Source organism: Pestalotiopsis fici (assembly GCF_000516985.1).
Source record: "Pestalotiopsis fici W106-1 unplaced genomic scaffold PFICI_Scf_5, whole genome shotgun sequence".
NCBI lineage: Eukaryota > Fungi > Ascomycota > Sordariomycetes > Amphisphaeriales > Sporocadaceae > Pestalotiopsis > Pestalotiopsis fici.
In genome coordinates, this window is record NW_006917095.1 from 2,225,181 (window position 1) to 2,240,644 (window position 15,464).

The window sequence follows — 15,464 nt, forward strand, 5'->3', positions numbered from 1 at the left end:
TCGCCAAGGTCCTTGAAGCTCGTTGATCATCTTATGGAATTGCACCTTGCCCTTGGAACAGAGAAATCTCTCAGTCTTGACCTGAAGAACCTGTGGCATTTAGCTTCACGTTGATGCCAGTGTAAAGCAACGAATGACGCTGTCGCGCTCGGGTTTGGACGTGCGACGACATTCTGTAGCCGCAGAGGGAAAACAAGCGACAACCAAAAGGTGTCGTCGTCATACAACTGTATAACGTGTACATATTAGATTGTATGGGTCTGTAGGCTATTTGTATTGATGGGAATTGGCTCATTCCGAGCAATGACAAATCAAGGCCGACCATAAATCTCATCCCAAGCATTGAATAAAACTAATCAATGAGAAGATTTGGAGCAATACAACGATCCTCAAAACATCCACGCGATTGTACAGTGAGAATTGGTATTAAGTTGCAGTGCAAATCTGACAAGACACGCTCTTTTTGACAATATCTATAACGTGCTTTCTGGTCATACCACGACAATTGAGTCTTGTTCCAATTGTTCCACAAGGAATGGACTATACTATAAATCCTCATTGTCTGGTTGGCATGGACAAAAGGCAGGGATGTCTATACCCTGGACGGGCGATGATTGAACGCAATGGGTATGTAGGTGTTTGTGTAGTCGCACGAGACAACCGATATCGGATGCCTGTAATTACCATAAATAACATTGAATGTTTGTTCACAGATACCCCAGATCGACGGATTTACTTGTGGTGATCTTGCTGATAATGTGGACATTTATGCTGTATTACACACACACACACACACGAGGCGATTATAAGCATTCTCCGCAAATGCTGGTTTGCAGATCTCAGTTCTGCTCCGCATAAACTGGGTGTCAACTAGTGCAAGTCATTCATGATTCGACTGGAGCGCAGAAATGTATCACGGTCCGATGCGAGACTTCTTTTGGTCAGTGTGGGGACGATGATGATGGGGGCACACAGCAGGGCAGGACAAGGACAGGACAGGACCCAACCGAACCGAACCCAGCCCCAGCCCCAGCCCTGCCAACTTGCAGGTTTTATCAAAAGCCAGATGTCAATTACTCGTGAATTATTAGTTATTCTTTTTTTCCCTGGTACAGCCGTTGAAAAAGAAGTCGGGCGTCAACAAGCAGCTATCAGATTGTCAACCTGGAGATCTGAGATCTGTCAGATCGATCAATTTGTGAGAGGCGCCCGCCCTATCGATTGGTGTGCCAGCCAGCAAAGCACCTTGACCCTGGGCCAGTCAGCAGTCCCAGGGTGTCGAGCACCACCTTCAGTGCTTATTTGCACGTTCGCCTCGTAAGGCGGCATCAAGTTTGGGAGGGTGCGACGTCAAACTACTTGCAGTAGCGATTTGCCCAGCTTTGCTTCTTGCTGCCACTTCGTATCACTGTGTGAGATCATTCATCACTCTCACACCGGCACAGCTGCCAGTCATCCATCCCTCCCCCCATCCATCAATATTGGCTAGGATAGTTCTAGACTCCAACCCAGGCCTTGACAGTCCCAACTCTCTGGGCGTGGATTGCCGCAAAGAAGGTCGCACACCTTGAATTGCACCAAATTCTCGGGCCTGCCGTTTAGCAGTGGTTGAGTGACAGACCGGGGTATCGGCAATTTGTCAATTTTTTTTCTGCTGCCTCCTTCGTCAGCTTCCTTCTAGAAGTTGCACAGAAGCTAGGTGATTGCAACTAATTTTTCTCAAAACAAAATTACCCAAAAACCAAGAGATAAAGAAAAATTTCCCTACCTTATCAACTGGTAGCATTGTTAATCGCTAGTAGTAGCTGCCACTCTCAAAGCTACTACATTCGTACTTTCTTTCTCCCGCCACACAGAACAAACAGATCAATCAACCAACCAACCACACAGACGTCACACCACTGGATTCTCACATCACCGGGCGCATTGCATATACACACACATACGTACATGCTGCGTCTCTGAAGCTCAATTCGGGTCACGCGCACACACAAAGACATTGAACACAATTGATCCCCCCGCTCCGATTGCGCAACTAGCTCCTTCTTGTTGCTGTTGTTTGTGCGCAACAAGCTCAACAACGTCCTCAGCACAAGCAGCGTCAAATCATGCATGCGCTCCTTTGTCTCTCCGTCGCTGTTTTCGACCTTGTAAGATCAGACAAGCAGCTCTCTGGCTTGTTTGGCCGTCAACCCTAAACGGTCGCCCACAATGGCAATGCACGATGCGACCAGCCTCGCTTCCGAGCTACTGAACAAGCTTTCGGAGCTCGAGCAAAAGGTGGAATCCCATCGCCAAGACATGGCCTGCGAATTTCAGAGATACTCTCGTAATCTGCTGCAGAATGTTCCCAATGATCTCTCTGCCAGGGTTGAAAAGACCATCAAGGATTCCATGCACCAGTATCCCGCCCTCCAACCAGCTCTAAACCTCGACAATCCATTCAGAAATGAGTCACCGAGGAAGACTCACATGGATAACGATAATGGGCACAGCAACACAACGACGGCGACAGACACCCACTCTCCTCCTCAAGACAAGAAATCCACCAAGCCTTCACCACCGCCACCCCTGCTGCCTCACAAGACTCCCGCGCCATCTTCGTCCGACAATGACAATACCCCGAGAAGTCCGCACGAGCGCGAGAGAGAGTTTCAGGGTTTGTTCACACCAAGTTACTTGCCTTTGCTTGATGGCCGCGAGAACGACAACAACAGACTGCCGCCTGCACCAGCACCCAGTTTACCCGCAACATTGCTTCCGTCTCCAAATCAGAGCAATGAGCTAACCAATGTCTCGGCCAAAGACGAGAAAACAGCGGTGGGCTTGACTGTAGCTATAACTCGACCTGATCCCGTCAGAAATCCCACCGAAGAAACCATCTCCTCCGTCGCATCAGATGACAGCTCCAGTAAGCAACATCGGCGAAGTGCTCTTCGTCGTTCCTCGAGCTCATCTGCTAAAGCCCCCAGCCCTCGCCGCGTGCGCTTCGAGGTTGAGGGTGGAGAAGTGCTGCCTACTGCTTCGCCACTCATGTCACCTCGTGTCATTGAGCACATGCAGTCACCACTCTCTAACACGACCAATATTCTGTCCTCATCGTATGACTCAGATGCTCCCGAATCAGTAGACGATGGTGCAAGTCTCCTGGGCAGCTCCCCACCACAACCCAGGAAGACATCTTCAACAGATAAGCTCAAGGCTATGGCACGTAATTCTTCCGAGGATACCTCCCAGTGGTCCTTGGTAGGCAATCTACAGGATATGGACGCAGACGAGGAAACCTTGGTCATGGGCTCGCGAAAAGGAACCAAAACAACCCCAGGAGCAACGTCAACCAGCACTGGAGGCACTGGACGGCCGAATGTGGAGAGGATCTCAGGCACGGTGGAACATGTGGAGACGGTAGAGGCTGACCCCAATGGATCCGAGGCCTACGATGAGGAAGAGGATGATGATCTTCTGGAAATGCCTGCATTGACTTCCTTCAAGACCAAGAAGCGATTTTCACCTCCCCAGGCAAGCATTAGTGAGCCAGATTCCAAGAAATCTCAGGATCAAGCCACCATCACAAAGGCTTCTCAGAACAACATGAGGAAGTCTCAAGGTGTTTCAATCAAGCCTCAGTCTGTTGAAAGCAAACAGACGAAATCTCAATCGAACACCAGCATGCAGTCAGCTACCCTGGTAGAGGACGATGAGCTGTTTGATTGGGAAGAGGACGAGGATGCTCCTGTGGACCAAAGGAGCAAACAGGGCTCGGCACAGAAAACATCCAAATATCTCCCGGATGTGGAAGATGAAGATGTTGATGAGGCTGTTGAGAATGAGCCCGAGGTAGATACTACGACTTTGCTCTCAACGTCGCCAGCAATTCCTATTGCCAAACCCGCACCAGCTGCAACATCTCCACCTTCAAGACATTTCAAAGAAGCCGTTGGATCATATAACGGGAAACCGTTTACGATATCGAGTGTCAAGGATCATTCAATTCTCGAGAAAGCAGCGAAGATGGGAAATGTTTATTCATTCGTTGGCAGCGTTGATGGTCGAAGTGGCGTGGATGAGTCCACGAGTTATCGTCCCGAAGTGGTACCTTTTAATGGCACACCGCGGAGTTTTAGTCAGAGGCTCATGATGGAGGAATTTGAGGAATCGAGACGTCGAAGCCCGAGAAATGGTGCAAATGAGTGAGGTTGGACCGGTGCGGTTTGTAGTAGTATGTGGAAAGCATCACATGAAAGCTGTGATGGGCGAGGCTTGGGAATCCGTAAATTGGCAGTATGACGGCTCATTTGCATGGGGACGGCGTTTTTAGAAGCATGAAGCATCTGACATATTGGCAGTATCCAAGGAAACGGCAGAGTGGACACATGCATACGCGGTAATGTTTCATAATGCCCGTCACGGATGACGAGTCGAGCGCATTTAAAGGGTTTTTTTTTTCCTTTCTGTTTACACTTGAGGTATATAAGCCAGAAGAGCACACTTCCGCGAGGACAATTGCTAATGTCAATTCGTAATGCTCAATGCTAGATTTGATTTACCATGTGCGCCCTGTCATGAACCATGTTGGAGAGATATACTGAGCCACAAGTTCATTCAGAGCTGACACTTGACGGCCAGCGGGCCGGAGCTGCGTGAGGTTTCGGTCAGCCTAAGACCACGAGATAATATTATCATCGTTAAATAAGCCCGTGACCATGAACAGAGTATGAAAAATATGGCATGGATATTGTTATACAGAGCCTGAGATCCATGAGAGGCTCGGCGTTCGCTTAAGGCAGGTTGATTGGTCGCCCTGCTGGCGAATCAATGCGCTTGGCTGCGTTGGGCAACTCAGATAAACTATATATATTAATTGCAACTTTTCCAACCCGTCTTAATAATAATGAGGGGAAGTTTTGATCATGACTCGGTAATCCCGAGCGGAAAACATGTAGGAGGACCAACAAAAGAAAGAAATGTCTATTTTCGTGACTGGCGACTGGACCCCTCATCTTCTTATGTCAAGGTCAAGTGTCGCGCGGGCTGTTGGCTGCAAATACATCGCGATGGATGTAACGCCGCCTTGCGACGTTGGAGACGATTGTTTCTGTTAATACGGAGAAAATTACCAAAAATACCAATGTTGTATCGATCAATGGTATGTTGACTTGGCATCTGGGTAGAATGCTCCGATCGCAACAGCGATGCTACTGGTCCACTGCAGATGACCAATGAATGGGAGCGATTTATTGTTTCTATTCATGGACACCAGAACTGCGGAGTGCATTTGTCCTCCCGGGCCTGGACTTGGGGCCTTTTTGGTCTTGCGGATCACATATCGGTACATTAAGGTAGTCACCTTACCCAGCAAGTGTGGAAATCTAAGGCGGAGAACTCGTTGCGAGGCCCAGTTCTCTACACACAAGCTCCTCTGGATTCCGAAACACTTGACCCGGGAACTTTCCGGATCGGCGCTGTTCGTCCGAACTCTCTGCTCATATAGCCATTTGCTATCAAAACATCTGATCCAGTGCCTGAATGTTCCGAAAGATGACGCTTTGTCATACGCTTAATTATGTACACAACCTGGCCTGTCTGAGTGCCCGAAGTCGGACAGACCTACCCAAAGCGACACTGCCATACTATAACAGGATACATGTATAATGCAAAGATATATATTTGCTTGGTCAAGGTGCAGTCTTTTACACTCCATGGTTATAATTAGCCCACCACTCGACCAAGGTCAAGACTTGGTTCGCACGCCATTAACCTTCCCTTTGAAGACCGCTTTGCCGTCTTACCAAACAAACAGGTCTATTTACGGGATGGATCTTGCCTTGATATATATGACTCTAGGATATTTGCTGTGTTATATTTCCCTAATGAGGAGGGGGAAAGCGTCTGGACTCGCTCGGTTCAGGAACAATATTGACTTTTAGCGAAAGAAAATCCAAGGCTATTGCGTAGCATCGTATGTCGATCCGGCCCATACCGATATCTTGTATCATCTAGGTCAAGGGGTCACAAAGAAAAACACCAAATTTGGCCATCATAAAGCTTGCGGCCAAGGTTTCCTAGAGATCGTTGCACAAACGCCACACGCCAAGATTGTAACCCTTCGGGGGTTGAGACCATGGCCAACAATCATGGTCGACGCCCTTGGACTCTATAGGTCTGCAGCACATGGCTTAATGATGGAATCTTATAGGATGAAGGAATACACAAAGATATATAAAGAGGGTGGAAATCGCCATCTCTTGGCTATAATATCCGACAATCACGACAGGCCAGAGATCAGAAGGCACAGGAATATTCATTCACTTTTACACTCGCTCATATCATACAAGACATTCTTTTCCAAGCTCACATAATGCATTTCTCCACATTCCTCATTGCGGCTCTGCCCGTTGCTGCTCTGGCTATGCCAGCTGCTGATCCTCAAGTCCTGACTTTCCCTGGGTAAGTATTCTATCTTCTTGTGCAGCTTTTTCCTATCCGTCATAATATTTTGCACTTGCAAGCTGGGGTGAGGATAGAATGAGCAATTCTAGTAAGAGAGGGACAAGAGCAAAATAAAGCAAGCCCATCCCATGGGCCAGGCTGGCTGTGTTTTCTACTGCCCATGGAACTCGGGAAGCCGTACTGACTACTCGTCTTTCCAGAAGCAGCAACAACCAGCCTGGTCCTGGAAACCCGGGAGGTCCTGGCAATGGAGGTGGCCACAACAGTCCTCACCCAACCACCACCAGCACCACCAAGCCTGGAAACGGTGGTCATGGCCCCAGCCCAACTCCCACCAAGACCTCGTCCAAGACCACGAGCACTTCCACCACCATCAGCACAACTTCTACCACATCCACCTCTTCTTCCAGCACCAGCACCAGTACCAGCACTTCCAGCAGCACTTCCACCTCTACTTCCACTTCCACCACTCTGACCTCCTCCACTACCAGCACCTCTAGCACCTCGACCACGTCGACAACAAGCGCCTCGACCCCCACCTCGTCGGCCCCAGCCGGCGTCACCATTAAAGGCATCTCGTACGCCGGATCCGGCTGCAACGCCGGCAGCGTGGCCGGGGCGATTTCGTCCGACGCGCAGACCATAACCGTGCTCTACGACAGCTTCATTGCGCAGGCCGGGCCCGGCATCACCCCGGCCGAGGCGCGCAAGAACTGCCAGCTCAACGTGCAGGTCGAGCTGCCCCAGGGCTGGCAGTTTAGCGTCTTCAAGGCCGACTACCGCGGCTACGCGTTTTTGCAGGACGGCGACAAGGGCGTCATCAAGGCCACGTATTACTTTTCCGGCGACTCTACCCAGATTGCCTCGGAGCTGGACCTGGCCGGCGCTTATGACGATAACTATCTCAAGACGGATGAGTTTGGTCTCGAGAGTACCGTCTGGTCACCTTGTGGCGAAGAGGGTCTGTTGAGTAAGTTTCTTGTCTAATAACCAAGTCATGATTTTTTGCCTGGGCATGGGGGAGAGCAAGATTTTGAAGTTTTGGGTATCGTGCTAACGTTTCTCTAGACGTCAACAGTGAAGTCCGAGTCACTCCTCTTACTACCACCAACACCGCTCTGCTTACTGTGAGTGATGTACTTCCAAAAATGGCCCAGTCAGTCTTTGCTAACATACATACTTAGGTTGACTCTACCGATCTCTCCTTTGAGACTGTTCACTATCTCCAGTGGCAGACTTGCTAGACTCGTTCATACAGGAATGTATGACCAGATCATAGTGTCGGGATGCCTGAGCAGTAGGTATCAATATTTCATCACCTTCTTTATCACTTCCTGGCAGCCCCGAAAAGGACGAGCCGGCATATTTCGTTGTTATTCAAAGATCGGAGGCTTGATTGCTAGTCAGATTTTATCGTAGATTTCTTCTCAAAATATTTACACTCAAATTGTCAAAGTCCATGCTTTAAGACTCAAATTTTGATGAGCTCGATACTACAAATTAGGATGCTATGGGAGAGCGGGAAATTTCTCCAAGTGGTATAGAAAGAAGTTGAAATAAAATTTGATTTCAGAAACAATGAAGCAGCAACATGTTTTTTTAAAGTTCAAAAAAAAGAAAAAGAAAAAAGAAAAAGCGGCGCCGAGTAACAGGCAGCACTGTTTATTATACAAGCGTCGAGTCATATTTCACAAGAGGCTGTGCCATTGCGAGGGTTTGAGGCGACGTATAAATTTTAAATTAAGCTATATTCGACCTGCGACCAAAAATAAAGAGTAAAGTTAAAGATGGTCTACATCGACGAAGTTTAATGTTTGAAGAAACAGAATTCCAAGGGTATCTCTTCCAGTTGTGTCACCTAAAGGGTGTCAATAACAACACATGTGCAGCCACGCTGTGGCGCATCATGTATAATTGGTATATGTTTATCGTTTTGTTTTTTTCGAGTCTTCTTCCAAACCTCCCCCATTACCACAAGAATGCACGCGTGAGTCTGGTTTCACCACAAAAAAAAAACACCGAGGAAAGGGGGGAAATTATCCCCTTCTCGGTCTTGGAAACGACGTCTATATCTAGTCATGTGCGGTACACACAACTTCGACAAGCGTAATCTAAAACGTCGCCTTTAGGGTGGGGGAGTGGACGCACCTGATGATGATGGTGGTGGCGTACAGTAGCAGGGTGTCAAGATTTCCATGACATGATTCTCCTTGTTTTGTTCAGCTCTTGCGTTCTCCTGCCGCCACTGCCACTGCCGCTGCTGGCAGGCCTCTTCAAATTCCCGCAAGGCCGCTGAACCAGCTGCGCGAGGCAAGGGATGAAATGATCCCCTTGCCATGGGAGAATTTTCCACGGCGGCGGCGGCAGCAACTAATGGTATGATACTTGTCCTGATCAAGGTCGTACCATGCGTGATGATCGAAGCTGGGGGTGACGTCGATGTTCTTGTCGTGGTCCATGTTATGGTCTTTGTCGCTGTCGTACTTGTCACCGCCTGTGTCGTTCTACTCGTCGTTACCGGCGGCGGCGCGTTGGCGAAGAGATGTCTCCCAAAGTCCTCCATATCGGCTGTTTGTCTGCGGGATGACTGTAGCGTTTGTATATGCACTCTGATCTGGCTTATGTAAATAGTTCTTTCCGGTAAGGAATGTTTGATATTGTGTTAACTTAAAGAGGAAAGTCATTCCAGAGTATCGCTGGGCGGAAGAATTATATATACACAAAATCCTCAGATTGTAAATTAGGTATATACATAGCCATAGAGGTAGATTTTCGTCCTTGTGCGGCTGAACGCCTTAAAAGAGTCTTCAAGCACCCTGAAACTTTATACACAGCTCACAGAAATACGTCGAAGAATTGCCATTACCACAAACGACAAGGAGTCTCTTATCGGGGCCACTCTCAAGGTTTATAAAGCGCCGATATTCACAGCCAAGTGACTCCCTCTCCGGTTGTAGAGAAAATCGGATGGCTTGACACTCGTATTTCAAAGCATTTATTTTATGAAATTGGCCGAGCTCTCATAAACTGTATCTGCTGACTATAACTTTATGGAAGCACAACTGTGCAGCAGGCTAATATCCCTAATCATTTGTTTTGAGATTGGGACTCATCATTGCCTATCTTGAGGTGCACCGGACCTTTGCATGACAGAGTCTGGGTGGGCGGAAGTCGCGCTGCCTTCTTATTTCCATGGCAGCTTCATTCCTATCTTCTCTGTTTACTAGGATATTTCACCCCCTCCAAATAATAGAGAATCGCCGCTTTACTTACCACCGTATCGACTGCCTGCTTATATATCCGAGAAAGTCATCATCTAGCAGTACACTCGGCCCCAAAGACACCAGCTTCGGCAAACCCCAAGCCGCCAAAGGCAGCCATGCCCCAACCAAGAGCCGCGCTCTCCCAGTCAAGCTCGTCGGGTGGTGGCAGTATGTCGCCTTCGCTAATTTCGCGTGCCACTGCAGGCTCTGGCTCGTAAGTTTTGTCCTCATGGGCCATGTTCTTCTTCGGCCTGCCACGTCTCTTAGTAGTGGCGGATGCCTGACCATCAGTTGCGGCATCCGAGGAAGCAATACTGGCTACACTGGTGCCGCGTGACTTTGGACGTCCGCGCTGGCGCAATGCTGGCGTGGATTCTGCCAAGGGCGATTCTGGAAAATTGTCCTCTTCTTTGATAGATGAAAGCGTGCTGAGACTGGAGCGCTGGGCGCCTTTCGGGTCAGATTTGGCCAAGTACGGAAACGTGGAGGCGATGATGCCTTGCACGTCGGTTGCTCTGACGGCGCTCCAAAATCCGAGACTCAGCGCACTGAGCAGAACATCCCATCCCACAGCGGCAACCACTGGGTGATCTATGGTTGATCCTAGAATCTTGCCTAGCGCGGTAGTGCTTTGCTCCCACATGGACCGTTTCTCTAAATCCCAAGGCAAAAAGCGAGAGTGTCGATGATAGTACGAATCCGGCATGTTATATCGCAGGCCAAAAAAGGTAGCCTTGTCATGTAGGGCAAAGCTCGCAAGAGATATCAAGCGGAACAGTGTAGTGTAAGAGCTGAAGGCATCATGCGGATGAGGATGAACAGTACCCCAGGATACTGGAGCAACCTTCGGCAGAATAACGGGGAGGAATGTGGACAGCCGGGTGATCAATAAAACTTTGACGAAAGAAGGTGTCTCGGCAGCGTAGGGCAGGACGAATAAAGAAGTAAAGTTAACCGAAATTGCTCCGAGGAACAAGATTGGGTGTGGGCACCAGTTTGTTGGCTTTGGAGGCAGGACGGCGTTGCGAATGCGGATCCAAGTTGAAGTCGGAAGAGGGACTACGGGAACCTCGAGGTCGTCATCGCCAGAGATTGGTGCTGGAGTCAGGAGCAGGGCGAGATAAAAGAGGTTTTGCGCAAACGAAAGGCTGACAAGGTGAGCCAAGGCCAGGAATGCGGTGACGAGAGGGATTCGTCTTCTGCGGCCCTCGATCGCCAGCAACAAGCTCCAGGCAATGATACCAAGGTCAACTTGCTGTCCCCACCAGTAGCGACGTGCCTTTTCGGCAACAATCTCAAAAGCGTCGTAGTAGACTGGTGTATCGTGTAGCCATTGTGCTAGGTGCACTTGACTTGAGTTGTGCGTTCCAGGGAAGAATCCCCCGTCTCCAACGAACCTATCATACTAGTCAGCGTTACGCTGCGCGCAATCATGGGATGAGATGTGTTCCATACCGTGAGGGCAGTTGAATGCCTCTCTCATCAGCCCAGACCTTGTATGACAACGTCGCGTATGAGATGGATGAGTACGCGGCAGATACAAGGGCGACGGCAGCGAGGCCAGCAAATACAGGAGACAACTTTCTGCGCCATTCTTGACGCTGACGAGTATCCTGTGATGGTGACAAGGACTTGTATGAAGTGTAAAGACTTGCGCCTACTGCATACGTGAGGTATACGACCAGTCCAATGTGAGTTGCGGATACAGCCAAGGGGACATAGCTAATGTGATGGAGCCACGTCGAATTAGTGGATGTCGGCGGCCCAGTATTGAATAACAGGCTTGGGGTACTACTCACCTAGGCGGGTGCTCAATAGGCACGGGCGCCATCTTTGCTGGTGGTCAGTCACAATAGACTTTGTGAATCAAAGGTAATCTCTCTGAAAGAAATTAAGTAGTACGTGCCGCGTCGATCAACATTGAAGTTATACAGAACACACACAAGTCAAAAAGGTTGGCAGCTCCCGCGCCCAAAGATGTTGTTATTGATTAGGCGAGCGCGCAGCAATGTGGGATGACGTTTTTGTTTGCTCCTCTCCCTTTGCGGCTTTCAGGCTTGAAGCGCGTGTTGCTATTACTACCTTGTCGATAGCGTATCAGTACAACGATACGTCTCTATTAGTACGGTTATCTCACTGCCCAGGTACAATTCGAGCGTTTCCCCAGGGCGGGAGGGATGAAACGTAGCGCTAATCAGCGGAACTGAATCAGGCGCTAAAACCCCCCAAATCCACCCAACCATGAATCCCCCTGGGTTCTAGGCTTGCCCTGGCGCTCCTAGAGCAAATCGGAGATTCTGACAGGTCGCATATTGTAACCACCGTTTTCCTACCAGACACTATCGCAAGTCGCTTGCGCGAAAGCCAATTTTCCCTCCGCCGTCGCAACGATCGCCCACCTACAAAACAAGATAGTCGGAGCCCCAAAAGAACCACGACCGAACAGGCAATATGTATCACCTCGCCAAGGGTCTCTATCGGCTGGCCACCAGCAAGGAGGAATACTCTGTCATCCTGCTCGGCCTCGACAATGCCGGAAAGACCACCTTTCACGAGCAGACCAAGTCGCTGTTCATGCCCGAGCACCCGGACCCGAAACTCAAGACGGTCCCGACCGTTGGCCAAAACGTTAGCACCCTGACGCTGCCCGACATGTATCTCAAGATCTGGGACGTCGGCGGTCAGTTGTCGCTCCGGAAGCTGTGGCAGAGCTACTACGCCAGCTGTCACGCCATCATCTTCATCATCGACAGTACCGACATTGGTGACGGCCTGCTGCCGTTCGGCTCCGCTCCTGACAACGCTGAGGGTGGTTCCGGGGTCGGCAAGGAGACGCTTGGGCGGTTAGACGAATGCCGACTCGTCCTTGAGGATGTGCTGCAGCACACAGACGCCGATGGCGTGCCGCTGTTGATATTGGCAAACAAGCAGGACCGTGAGGACTGCGTAGAAGTCGTGCGGATCAAGGAGGGTCTGGTCAAGAAGGTTTTTGAGGGCGAGAAGTCGTCAGGCGTTCGGGATTCCCGGGTTTTGCCCGTGAGTGCGCTGACGGGGACAGGTGTCAGTGAGGCTATCGATTGGGTCAGAAGCCGCGTCAAATGGAACAAGGAGTCAAGACCACCTGTCATGCGGTAGAGACGAAAATTACTCATTATCGGCGAGGCGTAACATGGGCGATCTGCATTTCAAGCGGCATAGGGCGGCGTACGGATTAGATACTCCAGGACATTGGCCCTGAGAATCCATGTATCTTGTGGTGGGTATCATTATTTGCAATTCTTCTTCTTCTCTTTTCTTTTTGGCCCAATGACGCTTCTCTCTACCTCGCGTTCTCTGCAGACAGCTCAGCCAGGAGTCCTCCCTTGTCCCTCCGTTTCGAGTCCTCGGCCAGCTTCTGGTCAAGCATATTTGAGAATACCTTGACCTGCTGCATGGCAATGTTGGCGCATTGTACTAGCGACAAGGCTTCGACGGGTGTACCACCAAGCTTTGCGACCTGACATATCTCTCCGTGCTTGTTGAGACTGATTGTACAGCTGCTCACTCGCAACTGCTCTTCCAACAGCGTGGTATCCAGTAACACGATATCCCCATCGTCTCCGTAAAAGCTGAAAGTGATACACAATGGGGTGTGTAGCCAACTGAGCGGGACCGGCTCTCTCTCTGCCGGCGTGTATACCGTCAATGTCTCTCCCTCAATGCTTGTATCTGGTTTTCTAAAGTGCCGCAATGCTGCGACCACCGCCAAACATGAAACGTCGATGAGATTTCCGTCGTGCGACAAAACGTGCAGGTCTACTCTTATCGACCACACCTTCTGACCAGCAACCAGACATAACGACTCCGTATCGAGGGCGTTGGATCTTCGAACCGTCTTTTCAAGGAGCCGAGAAAGCAGAACCTCGGTTTCGGTTGGTCTGTTCACCTCGAAAGCCGGGGAGGCCATCGGGCTGAGCTCTGAACTGATTGCAAAGATGCCATCGAATGGTCTGTCGGGATACGGGGCAGTAACCTCGGCAGAGACCTTTGCAAGTACCCTGAGAGACAAGGTTAGCCGTCAAGATCGCAAACAACTAGCATCTTTTTGAACCAACCTCGTTTTGCCTAATGTGACGTCTGCAACTCCATACTGGTCTCCAAAGTTAAGTTCCAGCTTTCGAAACTGCTCGAATCCACGGCCGTCGAGTCGATGGCCCTCTTGCAGGGCCTGTACTAGGAACGCCTTCTCGTTGAGGGACGGCTCAGCCTCGCGCGGCATTGTCAATTGCTGAAGGAATGACTGCTGTTTTCTGTTCTGTGTACAACCGGTTTTACTCTGTACAAGGTGGGATGGCCTTCAATTGTATGGCGGGGCTCGAGCTCTGGTTTAGCTGCTGCAGCTCGGGGAAAATCAAATTCTTAGCGATGTTCTGCCAGGCGGTCAGTGCCCCAATGCGACCCAGGTGCCGGCTTTGCCTGCCTGCAGCGCCTGACCGTCTGCCACTAGGCTATCTTAGCCTCAGGTACTCTAGAGCTACTGCGATTCCGTAATTACTTCATACTAAAAGTCCATCACCAATTCAACCACAACAACAAAAGACAACAAGGCAAAGTCCATCTCTGTGCACCGATTACCGCCTTGTCAGACAACGCGCGAAAATGACTACAGCACACAGACCCACGTTTGATCCCGCGCAAGGCAAAGAAGCCCTGCGCGGGCCGGCCTACCACCAGCGTCTGCTACCGGCGTACACGCAGCTCAAGTTCAGACAACCGGGCCAGGGCGGCGATGCCGACGCCGACGAGCAGCGCGACCTGCGCGCCGAGCTGCTGGCCGCTGAAGCCGCCCACTTTGCAAAGAAGAACGGCACTCCCCTCCCGCCCGTGGGCGACGATGCCGAGGCTGTCTCGGGTGGCGCGACGGCCAAGAGACCCATGGCAATTACTGCGGACGGCGAGGACGAAGACCCGGAAGCAAAAAGGAGGAGGATATTGGAAGAAACGAGGGACATAGACGCCGACTCGGAAGAGGACGACGATGACGATGACGATAGTGATGATTCAAGCGACGATGACAGCGACGACGAAGAGGCGGAGCTGCAGAGGGAGTTGGAGAAGATCAAGGCAGAACGCGCGGCCAAGAAGCAAAAGGAGGAAGAGGAGCGTGCAGCCAGGGAGGAGGACGAACGGGAGAGGGACATTGCGCTCGGTAACCCACTCCTGAACAAGCAAAATTTCACCATGAAGAGGAGATGGGACGATGACGTGGTGTTCAAGAACCAAGCCCGCGGCACCGATGAGAAGGGGAAGAAGAAGGAGTTTGTCAATGTGAGTTCTGATCTCCAAGGAAAAAAAGTCTTGATGTGCTAACTTTGACTAGGATCTCTTGCGATCTGATTTCCACAAACGATTCATGGGTAAATATGTCAGATAAGGAGACCACGGCCCTTGAGGCATTGAACCTTATAAGCACACCAATTATGGCCTAGATAATCCTCTTGACTTCACCCCTACTTCTCACAACACCAGCCTTTTTGTCGATGAAATTCTTCTCATCCGCTGCAATAACGGTCAGATAATACTCGTCCTTGAATGCAGTAGCCATCTGCTCAAAGGATTTGACTTCGAACAAGGCACAGCCATCGAAATCAGCGAGCGGCGAAGCGGTACCAGCTTCTGGGCCAATGGGAGCCGCACCGGCATTCAGGGACGGCTGGCAATGAACCTGGTTTTGATGAGCAAAAGATCCGACACAAGATGAGGCGCCCCGAA

At 50.3% G+C, this 15,464-nt stretch overlaps 7 protein-coding genes across 7 annotated transcripts; 4 read left to right on the top strand and 3 right to left on the bottom strand.

Annotated features, from left to right (window-relative positions):
* Positions 1-2,211: 2,211 nt before the first annotated feature.
* PFICI_07989 (uncharacterized protein) lies at positions 2,212-4,194 on the top strand (the record flags this gene model as incomplete). Its single annotated transcript, XM_007836570.1, has 1 exon — positions 2,212-4,194. The coding sequence occupies one exon, from the start codon at positions 2,212-2,214 to the stop codon at positions 4,192-4,194; it is 1,983 nt and encodes a 660-aa protein (XP_007834761.1).
* Positions 4,195-6,358: 2,164 nt separating this feature from the next.
* On the top strand, positions 6,359-7,694 carry PFICI_07990 (uncharacterized protein; the record flags this gene model as incomplete). Its single annotated transcript, XM_007836571.1, has 4 exons — positions 6,359-6,447; positions 6,651-7,420; positions 7,519-7,577; positions 7,635-7,694. The coding sequence occupies 4 exons, from the start codon at positions 6,359-6,361 to the stop codon at positions 7,692-7,694; spliced, it is 978 nt and encodes a 325-aa protein (XP_007834762.1).
* Positions 7,695-8,723: 1,029 nt separating this feature from the next.
* On the bottom strand, positions 8,724-8,909 carry PFICI_07991 (uncharacterized protein; the record flags this gene model as incomplete). Its single annotated transcript, XM_007836572.1, has 1 exon — positions 8,724-8,909. The coding sequence occupies one exon, from the start codon at positions 8,907-8,909 to the stop codon at positions 8,724-8,726; it is 186 nt and encodes a 61-aa protein (XP_007834763.1).
* Positions 8,910-9,762: 853 nt separating this feature from the next.
* On the bottom strand, positions 9,763-11,544 carry PFICI_07992 (uncharacterized protein; the record flags this gene model as incomplete). The annotated part of the gene is made up of 3 exons (XM_007836573.1): positions 9,763-11,110; positions 11,169-11,435; positions 11,513-11,544. The coding sequence occupies 3 exons, from the start codon at positions 11,542-11,544 to the stop codon at positions 9,763-9,765; spliced, it is 1,647 nt and encodes a 548-aa protein (XP_007834764.1).
* Positions 11,545-12,164: 620 nt separating this feature from the next.
* Positions 12,165-12,848, top strand: PFICI_07993 (uncharacterized protein; the record flags this gene model as incomplete). Its single annotated transcript, XM_007836574.1, has 1 exon — positions 12,165-12,848. The coding sequence occupies one exon, from the start codon at positions 12,165-12,167 to the stop codon at positions 12,846-12,848; it is 684 nt and encodes a 227-aa protein (XP_007834765.1).
* Positions 12,849-13,032: 184 nt separating this feature from the next.
* On the bottom strand, positions 13,033-13,971 carry PFICI_07994 (Exosome complex component rrp45; the record flags this gene model as incomplete). The annotated part of the gene is made up of 2 exons (XM_007836575.1): positions 13,033-13,750; positions 13,808-13,971. The coding sequence occupies 2 exons, from the start codon at positions 13,969-13,971 to the stop codon at positions 13,033-13,035; spliced, it is 882 nt and encodes a 293-aa protein (XP_007834766.1).
* A 380-nt stretch (positions 13,972-14,351) lies between these two features.
* On the top strand, positions 14,352-15,453 carry PFICI_07995 (Pre-mRNA-splicing factor cwc15; the record flags this gene model as incomplete). The annotated part of the gene is made up of 3 exons (XM_007836576.1): positions 14,352-15,020; positions 15,073-15,109; positions 15,182-15,453. The coding sequence occupies 3 exons, from the start codon at positions 14,352-14,354 to the stop codon at positions 15,451-15,453; spliced, it is 978 nt and encodes a 325-aa protein (XP_007834767.1).
* Positions 15,454-15,464: the final 11 nt, after the last annotated feature.